Source organism: Phoenix dactylifera, unplaced genomic scaffold (genome assembly GCF_009389715.1).
Source record: "Phoenix dactylifera cultivar Barhee BC4 unplaced genomic scaffold, palm_55x_up_171113_PBpolish2nd_filt_p 000261F, whole genome shotgun sequence".
Classification (NCBI taxonomy): Eukaryota; Viridiplantae; Streptophyta; class Magnoliopsida; order Arecales; family Arecaceae; genus Phoenix; species Phoenix dactylifera.
Window position 1 is genome coordinate 475,617 of NW_024067752.1, and position 21,076 is coordinate 496,692.

Genomic DNA, 21,076 nt, shown 5'->3' on the forward strand with positions numbered 1-21,076 from the left:
GATATGGTGCGTCTGAGACATTTTCCGATGGCACTATCCTACGCAGTCTGGAGCATCTTACGAGTCGAATTTTGTTGTCGACATATTCGGATGGGCTCCTTCACAGCCGTATTATCAGTCAGAAGACACCTCTCAGAGCCAGAGCTTCAGCGAGAGATCCGACAGCGCTTATAACCCGATGCGCATTTCTTACGAGATAAACGTGCAAGTCTACGCCGCCGCTTGATTAGAGGAGTGGGTTGATGTGCCTTCTGACTATGCTGATATCCAGATATCTTTGAAAGCCATCGCCATTCGACATGATTTTAGATATCAGTATGTTGTATTTTAAATTTATGTAATTGATTGTATTATTTTATAATTTTTATGTCGTTTCTTGATTTAAGAATATTTTATATTGTTCCTTGTAGCTGCAACATCTCACTAATCATTTTATGATTTATATCATTTTGAAACAATAAGATGCATCATTTAGGTTAAACCGAGATTATAGAAATATCAAAAAAAATCAAGAAACATCAAGAAAACACCAAAAAAAAATCAAATTAGACTTAAAATCATTGAAAAAGTTCAAAAAGAGTGATTGCCAATTAAATATTATAAAAAACTCAAAAAAAATGGACGTGCGGGTACGAAACCGGCGTGCCCTACTTGTACTGGCCACGGTACCATACCGGCCACCGACCGGTACAAGTCCTGGTACTGATTCGGCGGACCTTGCTTTTATGCCTTTTGAATGTACTCTTTAGGTCTATTTTTATTAGAATCTGTTGAGTTGGAAATCATACTGATCTTCAAGGCCTTCAAGTTGTGCTTAAAGAGGTTGCTTAACCTGATAACCTTTCATAGTTACGATGGCTACTGGTTGACCATGTTGTGCCATATGTGAACCATATTGTAGAGCTAATTTTCATGTTTATACATAGGATTGAGAATGAATGCTATAAGAGCTTCTAACAAAGGTTTCCAAATATAGCTTCATAGATTGATGATTGAATGATTCCAGCCCTTCGTTGCTTGGATCGATGGTTATGGCTTCTAGGCCTGTTCTTCCATTCATTGGATCCTTAAGCCATAAATCCCCTATTCAACAGCAAACTTGACTCACTCATGTATTGTAATGGAACATGGGTCTTATTTCTAAACTGAACCTAATTCAAACCTCATAGTTCACCAATTCTATATAATATATATAAATATATTACATACTATAATTTTATGCCTTCAACATTTCTTATTCCTACATGAAGGTCCCGAGGGACAAGGAAATCCCTCCGAGGCGTCCCTATAGCCTCAACCTCCTTGGAAGGTATATCTTCTTAAGGAAATATGAGCCAAGAAGGTTTTGGGGTATGAAGAAAAGGGCATTGAGGGGATATATCTTGATAGGCTGAACCTTTGTAGAACTTTTTGAAGTAATTTGTGAAGGTGAGGAAAGGAACTTCCAAACGAGCATATCGCAGACCAATGGTAGTAGCTTTAGGGATGTCGGTCATGGGTTGTTGGATCTCAGGGAAATATGTGAGCTAGAGTTGGAAGATCTACAAAGAGCCTCCATAGCCCTAGGTTCTTGAACTAATCTCCCTGAGGCCTTGGTAAAGGTTGGCTAATACTAGAGGGGTTAAAGCTATAGGACGATCCTCAGCCGAATAGCAAGCAATCGAAGATGTGCCTCCATAATCATACTGTTCAAATTACAGTCAAGTTGCATGTTATCTTCTAAGTCTACATTTGGCATTTTTTCCCTAAAAGAAACAGATTTCTCCTTCATCTTAATTTATTTTATAAGGTTAACCTTACTCTAGTCTCTGCATGCATTTTATAATTTACTTGGCTGAATTTATTGTTTTGAAAGCTTCTTATGGACTTCTTTAATTCAAAACAAAATGGAATTCCATGATCCACGCAATGTATCATATGAATATATGATATTTTCAGTCATATGTGAGGTGGTACTGCAAAAATATCATTATTCCTTTTGCAAGTTTTTGGTTAGCCCTTTGAGTGTATTTGGTTAAGAGATATCTTTCTGACTTGCAGCGCAGTAATTGCTCTTAGGGATAGTATATCATAAAAGCAACTTAGCATTCATATGTGTATATTTTCCAGATGTAGAAGTGCTTATTGTCATGGTTGCAAATGAAGCTCAAGCTGAAAGTGTTCTATATGGAAATTCTGGTTCAGTGTTTGGTAATTTAAGTGTTTTCTTCGTACTTTTGTAATTAAACTATAGCAATTTCTTTTGCATTTTCAGTATCCTTACACAATATATCATTCATTTAATTTACTATATTTTTGCAGCACTTCCAGCTGGAGCAACTATAATTCTTTCTTCTACAGTCTCCCCAGGTTTTATAACTCGTCTTGAGCAACGATTAAAAGGTTGAGCTTCTCCTTTGCATGATTCAATTAGTTGCAACGAAGTAATATTAGTAGAGCATAAATATGAGTAGGCATCATATTTTTACAATTTTTCATGATCTGCTCATCACTGTTAAAGTTTGTAAATGTATTAGTTACTGAAAAAGTTGTTATGCATTTGTGGTGACTTAGTAGATGTCTCCATTATAAGATTATGATTTTATATGCTTTTCATGATTATGCATCAATGTTTTATGAGGTAACATATGATTATTTATTTGAGAAAAGATATTGATGGGTTAGTTAGAAAAATATTGGTAACTACTTGCTGTTGCATGTCATATATGGTTTTGAATGGGTAAAAAAAATGGAAGGTTTCATAGCTTTCAATAAATAGGTTTAGATGGCACTCTCTATGCAAGATTTAGTGATTAGGCATGTTTATAATGCAACTAAAAGACGAAGTAGTTGGAATTTCAGACCAAACTGCATTATGTTATCTAATATACTGATGAGCTGGAGAAAAAAAAGGGAATCACTTCTGATTTGATATTTTTTATTGTCTGAAATTTGAGGTTCTTTTTTGGTATTCTGAGTCTTCTGGGTGTGCTTACTGCTGTTCCATTGGTCAGAATTGTAAAGGCATTTGAGCTGTGTTGTGAGTCTCATATAGGAGTAACACATGGATAGGCAGCCAAGTCTTTTCTGTATCACTTACATTTTGGATAAATGCAGTTTATGGACTTCATATCATTTCTCCTTTTGTAATAAATGTTTGCTATTTAGCACCAGATTATGTCTGCTCAGGACTGATGCAGAAAGATCTCAAGCTATTTGTATTTTAAATTTGAATTTGTCTAAGGTTTCTTGGGTTTTCAGTCTTAATAAAAGAAACTTTAAAATGCAGATAATGTTTCGGCATCTGGGATTCACAGGAATGCCACTTTAATACCAAAGAACTGTTTAACATGATTAAATGTTACAATGGATTGTCTGTTGTCATATTATAAAAGCAACAACTAAATTTCTGCTTTGGTAAAACAGGGATATCAGCATGGTTTTACCGTAAATCAGCTTCTTAATGATTTCTATCCTGGTCCTGCAATATTTAGTTTCTGATTGAAAAAATCTTCTCCAAAAAAGGAAGAAAAAGCTGTAGCTTTGTTCTAACTTCTAAGTCTGCAGAAGATGTGAATTGCATGTAATACTATATTTATAACATCCAGTTCTGATCCTAATACTGCTCTCGAAACAAAACTTTACTATAAGCTGGAGTTTTTGTCATCATCCTACAGAAACTCCTAATAAAAGTTAATATAACAAAATAAAGAGACATTATGCAACAGAAAGTAAAAAAAGAGGATTGTTTCTTGTGACTGAACTTGTTTTCAGAGGCCACTAAGGTGAGAAGAAATCCTACAAAAGAGATGAAAGTTCAAAATTTTGACCAGCTTGATAGAGTTTTCATCTTGAGCAAGGATCCAATTGAAGAATGAGTAAAGGTGGTTTCAAGGAGGGAGAATTAAACTTGATGACCCATTCTATCGCTAACTGATGCCAATAAGGAAAATAGACCCTCTGTCAGTTTCAGAAAGATTTTAAAGTGTGATTGAGAGAAATATGAAGGAAGGGTTACCTGAATTTCTATATTAGCTGCATGATAATGAATCTTCAAACAGTTTGATAATGTGATGAAGTTTTTGAATGATGGATCAACTTAATCTATAAATGGTCAAATTGTATTGACATAGTTAGCCTATCCCTTTAGCAAGTCATGGTGGAGTAAGGATTTTGAGGAGAAATCTTCTTATTTTTATTGGCTTTACATGTCCTTAACATGTGAAATGTATGAATGATGGATTTGAAATTGAATGATATGATTATGATAATTATGCAATCAAGGAGAACTAAGACTTCGTTTCTTATTCATTAAATATGTCAGGGTTATAGATAAGGTGAAACTTCATTCAAACGGCTGCTGGTTGTGGATGATAAGTTTAATTTTTCATATTAAATAAATATGTTGTTTATTCAAAGTTTTCCAAATGCTTTCGGAGAAATAATTCCTCCAGTGTCTGAGTAAATTCTAGAGCCTGATGGATGGGGAAAGGATTATGAGCTTGACATAGTCACTTTCCTTTCCCAAATACTAACATCAATTATTGGACATAGTGTAGGGAGAAAGTGGCAAATTATCGTGCTTACACAAAGGGATTAAATCTCAAGATGTTTCATCTTAGGGGATTCATGTAGTACTATTTTCCTAGGTCACTTACATTCATAGGTGTATACTGTATAGGTCACCTCAGATGTTACAGATCTCATTGATGTAATGTTTATCAGACACCCACAAATTTAAATACAGCCAGTTCATTACAGAATTGATGGACAGAAAAATGATGCTAGTATGGGTGCAGGACGTCGATTTTCTCTTGAACCAGTCTGTACCTACCAACCAAACCGGTATGTACAACCATATCAGTTAATTGCTGGTTGCTATTTATTCTTGTTGATATTTACTTTCTCGGGTTGTTTCAACGGTACCAGTACCGTACTAGTATTGTAGCAATTCGGGACAAAACTGGTAGGGACTCAGTACTGATATTTAAACCCTTGAATACACCTATAGCTCTTTGCTAGAAATCCCAAGCCTGGCTTGCTTGCACGGTCCCACATGCTCTATGTGTGGTTCAGTTTACTTTAGAACAAGTGCATGCATATAGGTGGGATTCTAGGGTGTGCACATGGGTCTAGAATTGTCAGTGTGGTCTCCTAGAGATTGTAGAGGATTTTTGTTAGCCCTATCGGGGCTTTAAGGTGTCCTATTGGCCCTATGGGCTATATGAGAGATGCTTTGGTCTTTGTATATTGATATGAGTCTACATTAATGGAGTATTGGGCTTCATATATTATTCAGACCTAGTTATTTAGGGTTTTGGGCTCTAAACACATTTAGGCCCTTATCCAGGCCCTTACTGAGTCCATCTGTCACAGCCTGGACCCAGCCTAGCTTGTGGGATCTAGATGAATAACTATCCTAGCTTACACAAAGTTTGCTTAGCATGAGCAAGATCATAATCTATAGTTATCAAAAAAGAATAGTAGCTACATCCGTAAGATAAACAAGTTACATCTAAACATAATTCTCCATAATTCAGAAATTAAAGAAATCTCCCAAAAGAAATGTGTTACAACAAATCTATTAAACACGAAATGTCATGAACAAAGAAAAAAGTTCAACCTTACAAATCCTAACTGAAGGAGTCTATGTCTATAAATTTGTTACATAAACAAATCTTAAACAAAATCCAAGGTTCCATAAATCAATTCATATAATTTAACCAAATGAAACAATATGTATGAAGCTCCCCAGCTAGCATTAATAGTCAATGCCTTTCTGATTTGTCAAGAAACTCTCTGTAGCTATTTAGTTTGTAATGGTAGAATCAGTGAGTTTGACAATGCAGTAAGCATCACACGCACACAAAGGTGGGGAACAACCATGGTATGGAAAACCAGCCACAGATAAATAGTATATCGCCACCAAGGTGGTAGCCTAGTGGTACTGGGCAGCAATTCTAACCACAAGGTCCCAAGTTCGAATCGCTGCGGCGACGATTAAATTGTGGACCGGAGCTCACTACTTTGGCCACTGCTTGGACTTGTGGTGTAGGACCGCTCTTGAATCGCTAGTAGCCGGAGTGGTGCCGGGTGTGACGTACTCACACGTGGGACTCGAACCAGAGCTCAGAGGAGTAGCTGAGCCGGGCCCACGGGTGGGGAGGGTATGAGTAAAACCGGTCGGGGTGCCCAACACACGGCCATTTCTGCCCGCATCGAACATTCTCCTAGCGGGGCGGGGGCCCAGTGGGGGCTGCTACGCGGGGATGAGCTTGTCCCTTCCTCCCCCCTACCTCTTTTCATTAGCAAAAAAAAAAAAAAAATAGTATATCAAAAACAATTGTGACAAAATAGAAATATTTAGCACTGCACAACAAAAAAGATTTTTAGCACAACAGCACAATACATAACAGAATGTAAACAATAGGCAGTGGATAGTGTATGGAGGATAATATGCAACACATACTAATTACTACAAGCTGCAAATCATATTTCAGAGGAAAATAATATTGTAATGAATAGTAAATTGCAATAATTACGCTCAATTATGGTATATCGTATCAGCCCGAACCGGGTGGTACAGAGTGTATCGTACCATACCAGTTCGGTATCGGTATCTGGTACGGGTGATGTACCGATATTTGGTATGCAAAAAAAAATCCGTACCATACTGTATTTAAACTGTGCTAGTGTAACACCGGTATGAGGTCTGGTACTAGAACAACGAACTTTGCACTCAATGCAATTAAACCATCAAATGACTTGGTATGTTGTAACATGTACAGTAACAGTGCAATGCATGAGTTGTATTAACTAGGAACTAAAGGCCAAAAACTTAGTCCTTGTTTTCCAGGACTGGGATGTCCTCCATAATGGGCCGCACATGCACATAATTCCTGGGGACTTAACAGTGCATTGGTACCAAAGTCAGCAAAATAAACCTCTGCTGACCAGGGTCATAGTGCATCATTTCTCCATTCTCATGAAAGCCAACTTACCCCTACCGGCCATGGTACATTTTTCATAATAAAACTAATTTAAGTTTCAAAAAGCTGTGCAAGTTGACTAAATAGAATTTCCCATGTGGTTTATTCAAAATATAATGACAAATAACCCTTATGGAATCATAACTAAAGTGATGAGCTGCATTTTTCCAAAAATTATTAGTATATAACTCATATACGACAATAAAAATACATTTAAAGTAACACCACCTCTCTTGAACACTAAAAAGCTAATTGCATGATGTGTCATGTGTGCGCATTCAATGAGTGGCATTAATCATGTATTGTTCATTATAGAAATGAACTCTAGGACCTAATAATCTGACTTAAAGGAAACTAATAACTTCAGAGTCTTTATCAACAAACAGTTAGACAAGTTGAAAGGTTATAGGTTTCGTTTCGGAGATGATCCGTAGCAGAAAATAAAAAGCACATTGTATGCAACCACTTACCATGAACTCTTTCAATTTCAACAACCAATAGCCCCAAAGATACTACATTTGTTCTGCATTCAAATCTAAAATCATTTACAATGGTGTTTAACAAGATGCACTGAAATTTGTCCCTTGCCTTCTAAGTTATAATAATTAATCTTATCAACCATCTGGCATATCCTTTTAATATTTCAACTCCTATGGATGACTTCCTAACATTTAATAGTCCTAAATCATCCCCAACAATTCATAAACCTCAAGGCATTTGATGAATATACAGCTATAGGAAACATATCTAGTATAATAGTACTCTAAATTTGCCAATCCTGGTAGCTTCAATAGATTGGTGCAGCCAAGGTTCACCGTACCGGTACCGATAGGTGTACCGGTCGCCTACCGGACTGGTATGGTTCTGGTTCGTACCGGAACCGGCCGCTGCGAACCATTTTTTTTTTGCATCTGTGCGCGGATGCGCAGGTCCCCATTAAATACCACAAAGCGCATTAATGATCACGCGGGGTAGCGCGCGGGCGGGGGAACCGTGCGCGGGGCTTTTCCCAGTGCAGGGAACCGCGCGCGAGGCGGTTCTCAGCTCGGTGAACCGCGTGCAGGCGTAGTTCCCTGCACGTGGGGGTGGGCAACCACGCGCGGGGCGCTTTTCATCGAGGTAGTGCATGGCCCTTTCGGCCACGCGCTTTGACACCACAGTGTCGCGCTGTGGTTTAAAAATCCATAGCACACGGCGCTATGGATAAAAAAAAATACTACACCGGTGCGAACCGACCGGTTGGCACCGGTATCGGCCAGTACACGGCTGGTACGCATGTGTACTGGTCGGTTCCGGCCCGAAATGCCCCAAAACCGGTTTCCACGCTGCTCCGGTACCGGTTTCAAGCCGGACCGGTCCAATGTGGTCCGAACCAGCCGGTATGGACTGGTTCGGCGAACCTTGGGTGCAATCTACCAACTTAGGATAAGATTTTCAAGCTGAAATCAGTTGGGGAAATGGTTCATGGGTGTATTAAAATCCTGAGAATTTGAGACCAAATCCAAATTTTGGATAGGCAAACAAGGTCCAATATCCGCCTCAAAGATGAAAATTCCAGCAACTTCCAAATATGCTACAAACTGAATTTTGTGAATACTATAATCTCAGAGGAAAATATTTAAACTCTGAAATTCTGTGGTCTAAAAGACCTATGTTTGATCCTATTGCATACTAAAAATTATGCCCTAACTCAATTTCTATGTCATGCCACTAAAGGATTTAATGCACTGCATCTTGCATTATCTTCCTTGCAGTACAACTCTAATTCTCATCCATGTTTAGCACCTCTAGGAGTAGAACTAGTTCTTGATTTTCTCCTTATTTCAAGATCTACAAGTAGACATTTCAACCTCTATGGGCCTGTTTGGATATATCTATAGGCAAGGTTTGCTGAACGATTACCGGAGGGTTTACCGGCCGGCAAACAGTTCACAGAATCGAGTCGCGAGAAGGAGGGGAGTGCAGAATTGAGTTGTGAGGGGGGAGGAGAGCATTGGAATCGAGTTGTGAGGAGGAGAGGAGTGCGGCATCGAGTCGGAATCAAGTCGTGAGGGGGATGGGGTCAAACCATTTTAAAAGGCAGAACCTTGCTAGTCCTCGAATGGTTTGGTTCAGTATGCCCCAAAACTGTGCTAGCGACCAGTCCTTAGTAAAGACATGAATAAAGAATTGGATTAGCTCATTATGGCCAAATGGTGGATACCATGTATCATAAATGAATTATGAGATGTTTTCCCAAATTTGAACTTGCCTCTAGTTAAAGCTACTGGCATTCACAGTTGACCTGAGTAGGACTATCATATTTTGTGCTTCTTCGATGTCATCGTTTGTGTCACTGTTTCCTTTTGCTAGTGCTTGTTGTTATGTGAAGTTTTATCTTAATTGTATGAAGTACTGAAATTTTAACAGATGAGAACAAGAGCTTAAAATTGGTGGATGCACCTGTATCTGGTGGTGTCAAAAGAGCAGCTGATGGAACACTTACGGTAAGGTCTAATTTATCTAATTCCTGTCTCATGAATAATTTTCTTATTAAGTAATACATATAGGGAAATTAGAGACTGATTTATGTAACTGATTAACTGAAACTGCTCTTTTTAAATTTCCTTTTTCAATAGATAATGGTTTCGGGCACAGATGAAGCTCTCTCATGTGCTGGTTCTATTCTCTCAAGTAATCATCATATGGAACAGTTACTGTTGGAAAAGATACTATCTTTTATATTATTAGATGAAATATGGAATGTGATGGGTTCTTAACCTTTGTAAATTACAGCGCTAAGTGAGAAGCTCTATGTCATTGAAGGTGGATGTGGAGCTGCAAGGTAAGATGTTTCAACTTAGCAAGCATGATAACTCAAGGATGTATTATCAAATACATTTTTAGCTTACTGGGAGGAATTCTAACTACCTCTGTTTTTCTTCCAGTTCTGTGAAGATGGTTAATCAACTGCTTGCTGGAGTTCATATAGCTGCAGCAGCAGAAGCCATGGCATTTGGAGCTCGATTGGATCTAAACACCAGAATGCTTTTTGAAATAATTAAACATGGAGGAGGTTATTCATGGTTCGCCTCTTATTTCACATATCTTGCCAATTTGTTATCTAAAAAATTGGTTTACAACTTTTGCTTCAACGGACATACTCATATCCTACCATTGGTAAATTATATTAGGTGTGAACATCAAATAAGCTACTATAGAGCTTAACTTGATATGTAGTGTAGAGAGTTCACATAAGTTTCCTGTTCTGTATAGTTACTAGGAACTCTGCTTATCAATGGATAGATGGCTAAGCGTCATAATGAACATTTTGTATTCTTCATTAGATGAAATGTTTGGAGATTTAGTGTATCCCTCATCGGTATTTTCTGTTTATCAGTCTGCAGTAACTCCAAGTCCGAGTACTGACTTCCTGTTATTAAGGTGAAACTCGTCACTTCATTTTATGGGAGTGCTTTGTGCAAGAAATAAAAGATAATGTATTTTGGGCAGGTGAAACATGGAACACCAAGGTGCATGCTTTACACATTATGTTCAACTTTCATCTTTAATAAGGAAGAAGCATGTGTTATACAAGTAGGAAATTAGACGTCTATCTTAAGGTGCCTAAAATCCTACCTGTTGAAAATGGACAACTAATTGTTGAGATAAACAGACAGTAGATGCACTTTGGATTCTCAAAATATTAATCTCCTGGAGTTCTGCTTTGAGCAGCCTATTTTATCTCTAACTCATGTATTCTGCATCGAATGGATTGTTCAGCCATCTCAAACTGTGGGCATGAGGATTATGTTACCTTTTATTCTTGCTTCTTATCTTGTATAAAGAAAACTCCTGTGCATAGAGCCATGGATAATAAATAGTGAATTGGTGGTTGTTTCCTTGGTGACTGGATTCTATCTCCATTTTTATTTCTCTTTTCTGTTGTCTTCTACAGTGGTAGAAGATACATGGTGGAGTGGAGTTCTTTGTTAAAGCTTCATGCTTTCTTTTGTTCCACTTATTTCTTCTTTATTAGAAAAATTAACCTCAAATGGTTTTGCTTTCTATTTGATTGGAGGGTGGAATTATAAAATTTGATAAAACTACACTAGAGTATACTTAAATAGCATAGCATGGTACAATAAATGATATCTGACTTTGTGAGCCATAGACTACCATGGGTGTGGCGGTTGGTAAAAAAAGGGCACTCCGCTACACCAGGCTCCTGCCATTGTCGGGTCTGGGGAACCTTACAATTGTGCCAAGGCCTGCCCTCAAATATAACAATTGGTATTGATCCTTAAATGTAACTTCTATGCAAGTATGTTAGAAAAAAAGTCAGGCATGGCAGGTGTATTTAATTGATAAATTATTGTATTAGTTTCATAAGACAAAACTTTTGACCGGTTACTTTAGTATGAACAGTCATGAAGTGTAAACTATTACATGTCAATTCTTAGAATCTTTGTCTAGAACAGGTTGTTTATGTTTTATTAACAATTGTATTAGTGCATCTATTTTTTTATTGGCAGGATGTTTGGAAATCGTGTGCCACACATGTTAGAAAATGATTACACACCATGCTCTGCAGTTGATATCTTTGTCAAAGATCTTGTACGCCTGTCTGCCTACTCATTACTATCATCTTATTATATCATGTTGCTTCTTATGTATATTTATTTTTCCTTTTTGATGTATTCAGGGCATCGTGTCTAATGAAAGCTCCAATCTTAAGATCCCACTTCATATTTCAAATGCTGCCCACCAACTTTTTCTTTCAGGTTCTATATCTTCATTTTCTCATATTGCTTCTTTACCCTTTAGTTTTCTAAGTTTAGTGGATATCTTGTTGTTACAACATGTCAATCATTGTTTATTGAGAGTTGAGAAAGGAATATCAAGGTCGGTGGAACTATCCCGAACTAGAGCGTACCAAGCTATATCGGCGGCGGACTGGAATGATTCTGGCAATCAAATTGAGAAACTGGTGAAGGAGGGGAAGAGGGAGAAGGAAAGAAAGGAAGAGAGAGAGAGGGGGGAGGGAGGGAGAGGAAGAGGGAGGAAAAGAGAGGTTGGTGGAGGCCAATGGAGGGTCAGGGGGGAGGCCCCTTCCTCCCTCCTCCGCCCCTCCATGCCTCTCCGCAGGCCATCCGCCGGCCGTTTGCCACCCTCTATCTCTCTCGTCCCTTTCTCCCTCACCCTCTCCCTCCCTCCCCTCCTCTCTCTCTTCCTCTCTCCCATTCTCTATCTCCCCCACCCTCTCTGTTGTGTCAGACCGTGCTTCGCTGACCTTCACCCTCTCTCCCTCCCTCTCCCTCTTCCTCCCTCCCACTTCTCTCTCTCTCTCTCTCTCTCTCTTCCTCTCTTCCTCTCTTCCTTTCTCCCTCTCCCCCGCTCTCTCTGCTGTGTCGGTACAACCTCAGCACGGAACAGCATGGGGGCATGCTGAACTGTGTTGCTGGGCAACCGGTACGGGCCCCATTATCGGCATAGTGATCCTTGCTTCCTATGTTCAATTCTTTTTGAAGGTTATGATTTTCGAACTTCATTAGTTCTGTATACTCTCATTTCATCTCAACTCATCATTGTTAAAATTGATAATCTGTCCTCTCTTTGTAATCTTTGTACTATTCTACTATTCTGAGTGCACATAATATTTGACTCAGGTTGCCTCATGTTATGTTTATTGACCAGGTTCTGCTTCTGGCTGGGGTCGATATGATGATGCTGCTGTTGTTAAGGTTTCACTATATTGTGCTCTATATTAATTTTATTTGATATTTAGTAGGTTGCTATCATATCAGACTTGAGGGAACTTACATGATGGCAAAGTAAAATAGAAGGAATGTTGTTACCCTCTTAAGTTCCTTAATGATTTGATTGTAATATCTGTTATTTTCATTCTGTGTCACAATTACAAACTCTACATGGTGGACTTCTGTTTTTGATGATTTCTTTGTTCTCTTACATAAAGGTCATCCATATATCATGGATAAATATATAATTATTTAATTTAACATAAAAAATAATGTAGTTTTATGATCATGAAGTTCATTGTTGTTCACTTTGATTGTTCACTCGATCGATATTACATCTGATGTTTGTAAGAGTCAAATTCTTCAAATCATGTTCTTAGAAGCTGGATTATTTCTGAAATTAGTTTAATACAATGAAAATGCTTATAAATTCTGTTTTATAGAATTATAGGTAATTATTGGAAAGTGCAGGTTTATCAATAAGTTGTTATATATGTATCAATGTTTTGCTTCAGAAACTAATAAGCATTGAATTCCTGAAGTGAGATTAATCCTTGTAAGTCACCATCAAACAAAAGAATTTTATATTCAGTCAGCAGAACAAAAGTCATCATACTTATGTATAATGTTGTCTACCACTAGTATGGCCAACACAAACTCAAGAAGGTTAATATGGTGCAATATTGTTTTATGGACAATAATTCAGAGTGAGCTAATTATACTATGCCAAGAGGCTCAAAACTACTCACACAAAGTACCTATGAGTTCATGGATTACATAAGCTGATGTGAAGTTCACATTTGTACATTTGATTGTTTGTTGATCACTCACAGCTTGGTGGTGTCCTGACAGGTCTATGAGACACTAACTGGTGTTAAAGTTGAAGGGAAAGCTTTTCTTCTTAATAAAGAAGACCTGTTAAAGTCTCTTCCATCTGAATGGCCAGCGGATCCAATGGAAGATCTTCATTTACTGGAGTACCCGACTACCTCAAAAGTTTTAGTAGTTTTGGATGATGACCCCACTGGAACTCAAACTGTTCATGACATTGAAGTCTTAACAGAATGGTAAACTATCCAGGTTTCTTTGTTGTTATCTTGTCGTAAGATTGAGATGAAGACATGAAAAGGTATTGGTAATGTATGATTAACTGTGATTATCATTTGTTTTATTAGAAAAACAATATGTTTTGATGAGCATGTGCTTTCTTATTTGCTGATAAAACTCATGATGTTTCCTCTTTCATTTACTGTTATCATAGATTTTTAAGTTTTAATGAACTTACAATAATTTTAAGATAGAAGGAATTGACTGTTTATGAGAAGAAGAGAACATTGTATAATTTTTGTTTGCCAGGTGAATTTCTTCATCTTAGTGTTTGTGCAATTTTGAAAAATGCAGGAGAATTGAGACACTTGTTGAGCAGTTCAGCAAAAGGCCTACCTGTTTCTTTATTTTAACTAATTCACGATCATTAAGCACTGAGAAGGTAGACACTTCTCAATGTTCAATAGCATTAACCTTAAGATTTGAGCAATTATAACCTTTTTTTCAGCTTTTGTTATATTCAATTCATCTGGGAAAGGTAGTATTGCTAAGAAACTTTATTTTAGAAACCACAAAATATTCTCATTTAATTCATGATAATTTTATTCTTGTGTCCTGGAAATTTCACAGGCTATCTTGTTAACAAAAGATATCTGTAGAAATGTAGACACTGCAGCTAAAAGAGTTACAGGCATTAATTACACAGTGGTGTTGAGAGGTGATTCAACTCTTCGTGGTCACTTTCCAGAAGTAGGTTATTTATGCTTTTTGTTTCTTTGTTATTATTATTAATCTATCAAATTATGTATCTGTTATAATATTTCACCTTGAAAGTATTTCCAATCTTAAGCCGAATCCTAATTACTAAATATTTTCAGGAAGCTGATGCGGCTATTTCAGTATTAGGCGAGATGGATGCGTGGATCATTTGTCCTTTCTTTCTACAAGGTGGACGTTACACTATTAATGACATTCACTATGTTGCAGATGCTGATAGGTAAATAGTGATTTGCACGTTGGAAATTTCAGTTCTCACATATACAGATTCTTTGAATGGGAGCTTGATCTGTTACATAGGCTTGTACCTGCTGGGGAGACTGAGTTCTCCAAGGATGCTGCCTTTGGTTACAAATCTTCTAATCTCAGAGAGGTAAAATAAATTCTAATCAGGCTGTCTCGTATGAAAGCATAAGTAAATAGCACTGAAAAGATATGTGTGAGTCTTGATCTGAGTATACAGTGGGTTGAAGAGAAAACAAAAGGGCGAATTCCAGCCGGCAGTGTTTCTTCAATTTCTATTGATCTCTTGCGTAAAGGAGGGCCTGTTGCTGTTTGCAAGCATCTCTGTAGCTTGCAAAAGGTAATTCCCTATTGTTCCTACTTGCTATCATTTCATGTATAAGAGCCACAACAGAACTAGGATTTTGGTCGAGACAATAAGTAATTCACTTTTTCATGATGGAGTTTTGAGATAAGGGAAACCATCACTACCATCCTTACCAAGGTCCGCTAAATTGGTATTAAGAGTTATATTGGTCAGTGACTGGTACGGTATGGTACCGGTTCAGCATGTTGGTATGGTATAGTAAACCATTCATCTGACAGGTACATTATATTCCTTTTTTTTCTTTTTTTTTGTTGTTTGTCATTCTTTTTGTTTCAGTTATTAATTTAATGGTTGTGGTTGTTTAATTTAGGATTTTGATAGTGTTGATATCTTTTTTGTCATCAAATGGACTGGAAGTGCAATTAATGCAATTATAACATAAATAAATGCATGAGTACATATAATTGAATATACATATAGTATATCGAATGGACTTAAAGTATAAAGGACAAACTGATATATATATATAGAGAGAGAGAGTGTGTGTCTATGTCCCTCGTAGATGTTGATATCACAGTCATAATCTGGGCTTAGGATATTACTCCAAATTTATAGATAATCTCCCCTATATCCCTGCATTCCCAAAACCTATGCTTGCTGGATAGCCACCCTAATGCCAATCCTCTCTCTGATACTAGACAGGCCATTTGAAGATCATGGTAGTGAAATCCGACCCATAAGCTGACTGAGGTTGTGGAAGGTAGTAGCCACTTGAATACGATGCCTCAAACGAAAAATATTCATGCGAGTCTAATTATTAGTAGCTGAATCAAGCAACACCCATACTGTAATAACAAATAATAGTTTTGAATTTCAACATATTCCCTTCTAGATTTTGTTTGTCAACATTTTAGACAAGAATGCCCTTAATCTTTTTTAAAACTACTATTCTCTCTGCATCAAATCTTAGGAAAAATGTAGATCCAGCCAATAAACAAATGACTTCCATTTTTCAAAAAATAAATGAGGCAGCATAGTAGCTCTTTTACGTTTATTTTTTTTTCTATTTTAATTATTTAATTTCCACATGTATCCAGTCCAAGAAATATTGAATCGGCCCATACCGGCCAGTTCAGCTTGTACCGAACCGGTACTGGCACTGACCTATTAGGTTCGGCAACAGAAAATAGTTTCGGCCCCATAGGTACAAGGCCGAACCGGATGAAACCGGATCGGTTCTGTCCAATTCGGCTAGGACTCGGTGCGAACTAGCACCGAGTGTGGTTCAATATGTGGCATTTAATGCCATAGCTGGGGCTGTGGCATGCCACTACCACAGCTTAATGCCATAACTGTAGGCCACAATGCGCTGTTTTTAGCCAGTTCGGACCTGTCCGAACCGGTACCTACGCCGACTGATACGCCAACCGGTACCAGTTTGGCGATCCTTGATCCAATCACGAACCAACTAAACTATAATAAATTAATTGACATCTAAATTGTAAATGTTAAAATTAATAGAACTATTCAATATTGAATATTTCATCTTCATATGGTAATTTTTTTCTTTTAGTCTAAAAATATATTTTTTACAAATATTAAATATCTTATTTAAAAATAAATTATTCAATCATTTTATTAAATTTTTATTTTAGTAATTTTCTCATGATGCAGCCTAAAGTTTTGTTTTCATTTTTCTCTTTAAACATACATTGCATGTGCATGATTGCTAGTAAATGAGAAAAAGACAAATAAATCAACATGACAAATAAGGAAACAAATTTTTTTACAAAAACCTGGTGGCCTCAGGTACAAAAGACAAGGTATACCGTACCGGTTCGGTACCGTTATTTGGTACGGATGGGGTACCGACACTCGGTATGCCAAAAAACTCCGTACCGTACCGTACCGACATTGTGCTAGTGTAGCACCGGTACGGAGTCCGATACCTAGACGGCGAACCTTGACAAAAGGTGTTCAAATTCGTGTCTATCAATGGGTCTTCAAAGAGGAGGCAACATCTAAAGCTATCATGGACGGAAGTTGTGAGGCACTAAGAAAGGATATCGAAATTTTTTTTATGACATCAAAGGTAGCTTTAACTCAGAACAATAGGCATATAAGAACTCACAATGCTGAGCCAGCATAGCTTAAGAATAGGCCTGTTGGTTATGGTTATGGATGTAGTCATTATGAAAAGCTTAGAAAATGTTAAGGATCATAAGAAACCTAAACTTTTTGAGTTGAAGTATTTCTTACTTTTGTAAAGATAACATGGTATTCACTTTCATACGCTACAGGTGTATTGTCAGTTCATCATCAATATCCATTTCTTACCAATGCATATTATTTTTGCATGTTTAATAGGGGTCAATATGTATCGTTAATGCTGCAAGTGAAAGAGATGTAACTGTAATCGCCGCAGGAATGATCCAGGCAAGCCAGCTTGTTGTATATTCTAATTAGAGTTGCTTAGCATTGTTCATGTATTGCTCAAGCCTCAAGTATTTTACAATTAATCTCTTGACAGGCAGAAATGAAAGGAAAACGTTTTTTATGCCGCACTGCTGCAAGTTTTGTATCTGCTCGAATTGGAATAAGGCCAAAGCCTCCTATCTGTCCAAGGGATCTTGGCATAACCAAAGATAAATTTGGAGGTCTCATAATTGTCGGTTCATATGTTCCAAAAACCACCAAGCAGGTCTGACTTTCTGATTTTTTGTCGTTTGCTTGTCTTATTCCCTTTCTCTTGATGTGAATCCATCTTACTTAGTATGATTATGTGCTGCTCAGGTTGAAGAACTAAAGGCGCAGTTGGGCCATACGCTAAGATGCATAGAGGTACATTACTTTTTCAAATGAAATCATTTACTTACAATTGGAATTTGGAAAGATGGATAAAACCTCCTATTTATTTCTGTGATTCCACGTAAGCTTCTTTTTAGATGTAATTGTTTTTGACTGTTGCAACATAATGTTTTTTAAAATTGTTTTATGATTTAAATTGTTTGTCATCTTTATTATGTATTTGAGTTCCTATTCTTTTTTCTTGAGTAGGTGTCTGTTGATAAAATTTCCATGAAGTCGATTGAAGAGAGAGAGGAAGAGATTAGTCATTTAGCTGAAATTGCATCTGCTTCCTTGAAGGCCAGGAAAGATACTCTTTTGATGACCAGCAGGCAACTTATTACAGGAAAATGTTAGTTTCATCTTTTCTCCCTCATCTTTTGTTTAGATGCAGTTGATTCAATACATGTGGTTGAAATTTCTTCATGAATGGGAAATCTTTCTACGTATGCTAAGTACTCCTTTTAGACTAACCATCTCCCTAAGCATCCTCATTTTAGATGAAGAGATATTTCAGTACGAACATAAAAATGATTGAAGAATCTGATCACCTGAGACTGTTGGGCACTTTACCGTAATAACAAATATTCTCTGAAGATTTTTAACCAAGTGATTCTTTCATTAGTCAAGGGTATATTGAGTCAAGATTATTAAGATTTGTTCAACTTTTTAGAATTTTTGTGATATATCTACTGTTGACTCGTATCTTACTCAAAGAGGACTAATTGATTAGACATTAATAATTCTAAGATTGTTGGACATGGTGCTTCTTTTGCTGTTGTGTGCAATTATTGCACTTTCTTGTTTTTTACTTTTTTTTGCAAATTAGTCCCTGACATCTTCCATATTGCAAATTGATCCCTATCTTTTTTGTATTTTCATTTTAATCCCTGAAATCTTAGAATATGCACCCCTTATGTAAAGTTAACTAGAAGAGGTCAAAGTGAGAAAGAAGAGGCCAAGCCCGAAGTCTCATTCATCTTTTAGGCCAAGGGTATTTTTGGCCTTATACATTCCTAATTAGCAAATGGACCAATTTGTGCAAATAAAGAACTTACAAAGATTTTTCTATAAACATGAAAACAAGAGGGTTTAACATGCATATATGCTAGATTTTAGGGATTAATATTCAAAAAACTCATTTTTACCTAAAGAAAAATAGATACGTCAAGAGTTTTATAGTGTTGCATGCAAAGTACGTGGTACCGACTGTACCAACGTACTGGTGGGCATCGGTACCGGTACGGTACCGAACCAAACCGAGCCGAACCGGTACGGTACCGATGGGGCTGAAAGCCAAAAAAAATTTGTAGCCGGTACGGACTGGTCGGCTCGGGTCGGTACTGGTTCGGTACGGGCCGGTACTGCTCGGTACGGTTCGGTACCGAAATATGTAGCTGTACCATACCGGTAGGACCTGGTACCGGTATGTACCGGCCGGTACCGACCCGTACCGACCGGTACGGCAGACCATGGTTGCATGGATGCAGGCATGAGAATCAAGTTTAGACATGTGCCAAAGTGTTGGACTTGGCACAAGGAAAGAAGGAGATGCATGGATAAATAGAAAACATCAAATGATATTATTTGTTAATGTCCTCTGATATGTATACTTATCATCTAAAGTTCCAAATTAGCTTAAGCATTTAGAAAAATGCTCCAAAGGTTTTTTAACATCTACATACTTCACTAGTCTCTAAAAAGAAAAAAATATCGCTTCTAACTTGATTATAATGTGTTGAACAAGTTGCTCTGCAATTAAATAAAACTAATTAGAATCCAAGTATCCGATGTGTATCTAGTTTGGATATGTATTTGAAGCACATTCCAGGAGCAGAATGTGAGTGTCCAGGTAACACAAGTTTTACATTCTTTGTACCTTTTTTACAATTACTTGAATTCCTGCTAAACTAGTCAAATCTCTGCAATTTAATGGGATTCTGAATCTTTACTCCCTTCCAAAAAGTATTAGATACCTAAGCTTGTGACTGAGCAGTATAAACAACATTGAGCATCCTGATACATAGACATCTAGAGAAAAATTATGCAAAACTATAGGGAAAACATTTTCCATAGATAAATTAGGTCATGAACAATATATGCAAAGTGACAAGATGGATAATACCCTTTCTTATGACTGTATGGATCAGGACTTTGGCCAAGAGAAAATTGCATCCAAGTTAAAAATAGTTAAGCTCAAGGATGTTGGAGCCCAAATTTAAAACATTTTGAAGCATAAGGAAAAATTTAAACAATTGAAAAATAGAGATGATCAGTACCAAACTACCAATCATCTTTGAGGGCTCGTTTGGTTCGCGGGAAAAGGAGGGAAAATGGTGGTCAACGGGAAAGTAATGAGATGCCTCTTGTTTGGTTGGAGTTTTCAAAGGAGAGACGGAAAAGTTGTATTCCCATGGGAATATGATTCCCACATTTCATGGAAAAGTTTTTTCCATGAGAAACATTGGAAAGTTACTTTCCCATAAGGCGGGAATCACTCCATTTTTATTTTTTTTCCAAAAAGGCCCTTCAGCATTAAAGAAGCATTAAAGAGGTATTAAAGACCTAATTTTTATTAAGGGCATAATAGGAATTATACATAACTTTCCTAGGAAAGTGGATGGTCAACTAAACATAAGCACTTTGGAAATTTGTCACTTTCCCATGGTCAACCAAACATGCCAAAAGTACTTTCCTAGGCATCCTCTTCCTAGAAATTTATTTCACGGAAATCATATTCCTAGAAGAGAAAATGCTTCCCGCGAACCAAACGAGCCCTGAGAAACAAAACAGAGAAAATTTGATGATTGCCGTGCGCTAAACTTGAGCTGCTGGTTGAAGAAAATGGATGATTATCCCACCAATGGAAAAAATAGGCTCCTAGGTGTCATTTTGTGGCAGAAAATACATAAAAGGGCCTCCTATAATCATCTAGGATTAAGTTAGGTTTGCTTTTGTTAAAAATTAATTTTTATTCTATTTTTTATTTTTTTATTTTTTATTGTTTTTACATTAAATTCTGGTTTAACTCATTGATACAGCCAAAACAACTTTTCTACTGGGCCTATAACTTCTTTGTATATGAAGCATGGAATTTTGTTTGCAACCGGAGGTGTCTTGCACATCCCATCCCATTCCTCTCATATTGT

At 37.2% G+C, this 21,076-nt stretch overlaps 1 protein-coding gene across 3 annotated transcripts in view; it reads left to right on the forward strand.

Annotated features, from left to right (window-relative positions):
* The window catches only part of LOC103717358, a 75,850-nt gene that overhangs the window by 31,731 nt on the left and 23,043 nt on the right, over nt 1–21,076 (forward strand). For all 3 annotated transcript variants that reach the window (XR_005507715.1, XR_005507714.1, XM_039117701.1), the window contains exons 14-32: nt 2,110–2,190; nt 2,302–2,382; nt 9,378–9,454; nt 9,587–9,641; nt 9,744–9,792; nt 9,896–10,033; nt 11,483–11,564; nt 11,653–11,731; nt 12,645–12,691; nt 13,559–13,773; nt 14,108–14,195; nt 14,384–14,503; nt 14,632–14,750; nt 14,831–14,903; nt 14,994–15,113; nt 17,448–17,516; nt 17,611–17,781; nt 17,874–17,921; nt 18,138–18,279. Coding sequence is in view for 1 of the 3 variants with exons in the window: in XM_039117701.1 (XP_038973629.1) it covers nt 2,110–2,190; nt 2,302–2,382; nt 9,378–9,454; nt 9,587–9,641; nt 9,744–9,792; nt 9,896–10,033; nt 11,483–11,564; nt 11,653–11,731; nt 12,645–12,691; nt 13,559–13,773; nt 14,108–14,195; nt 14,384–14,503; nt 14,632–14,750; nt 14,831–14,903; nt 14,994–15,113; nt 17,448–17,516; nt 17,611–17,781; nt 17,874–17,921; nt 18,138–18,279 (1,854 nt within the window). In the remaining 2 variants the exon portion in view is untranslated. The remainder of the gene's footprint in view (nt 1–2,109; nt 2,191–2,301; nt 2,383–9,377; nt 9,455–9,586; nt 9,642–9,743; nt 9,793–9,895; nt 10,034–11,482; nt 11,565–11,652; nt 11,732–12,644; nt 12,692–13,558; nt 13,774–14,107; nt 14,196–14,383; nt 14,504–14,631; nt 14,751–14,830; nt 14,904–14,993; nt 15,114–17,447; nt 17,517–17,610; nt 17,782–17,873; nt 17,922–18,137; nt 18,280–21,076) is intronic.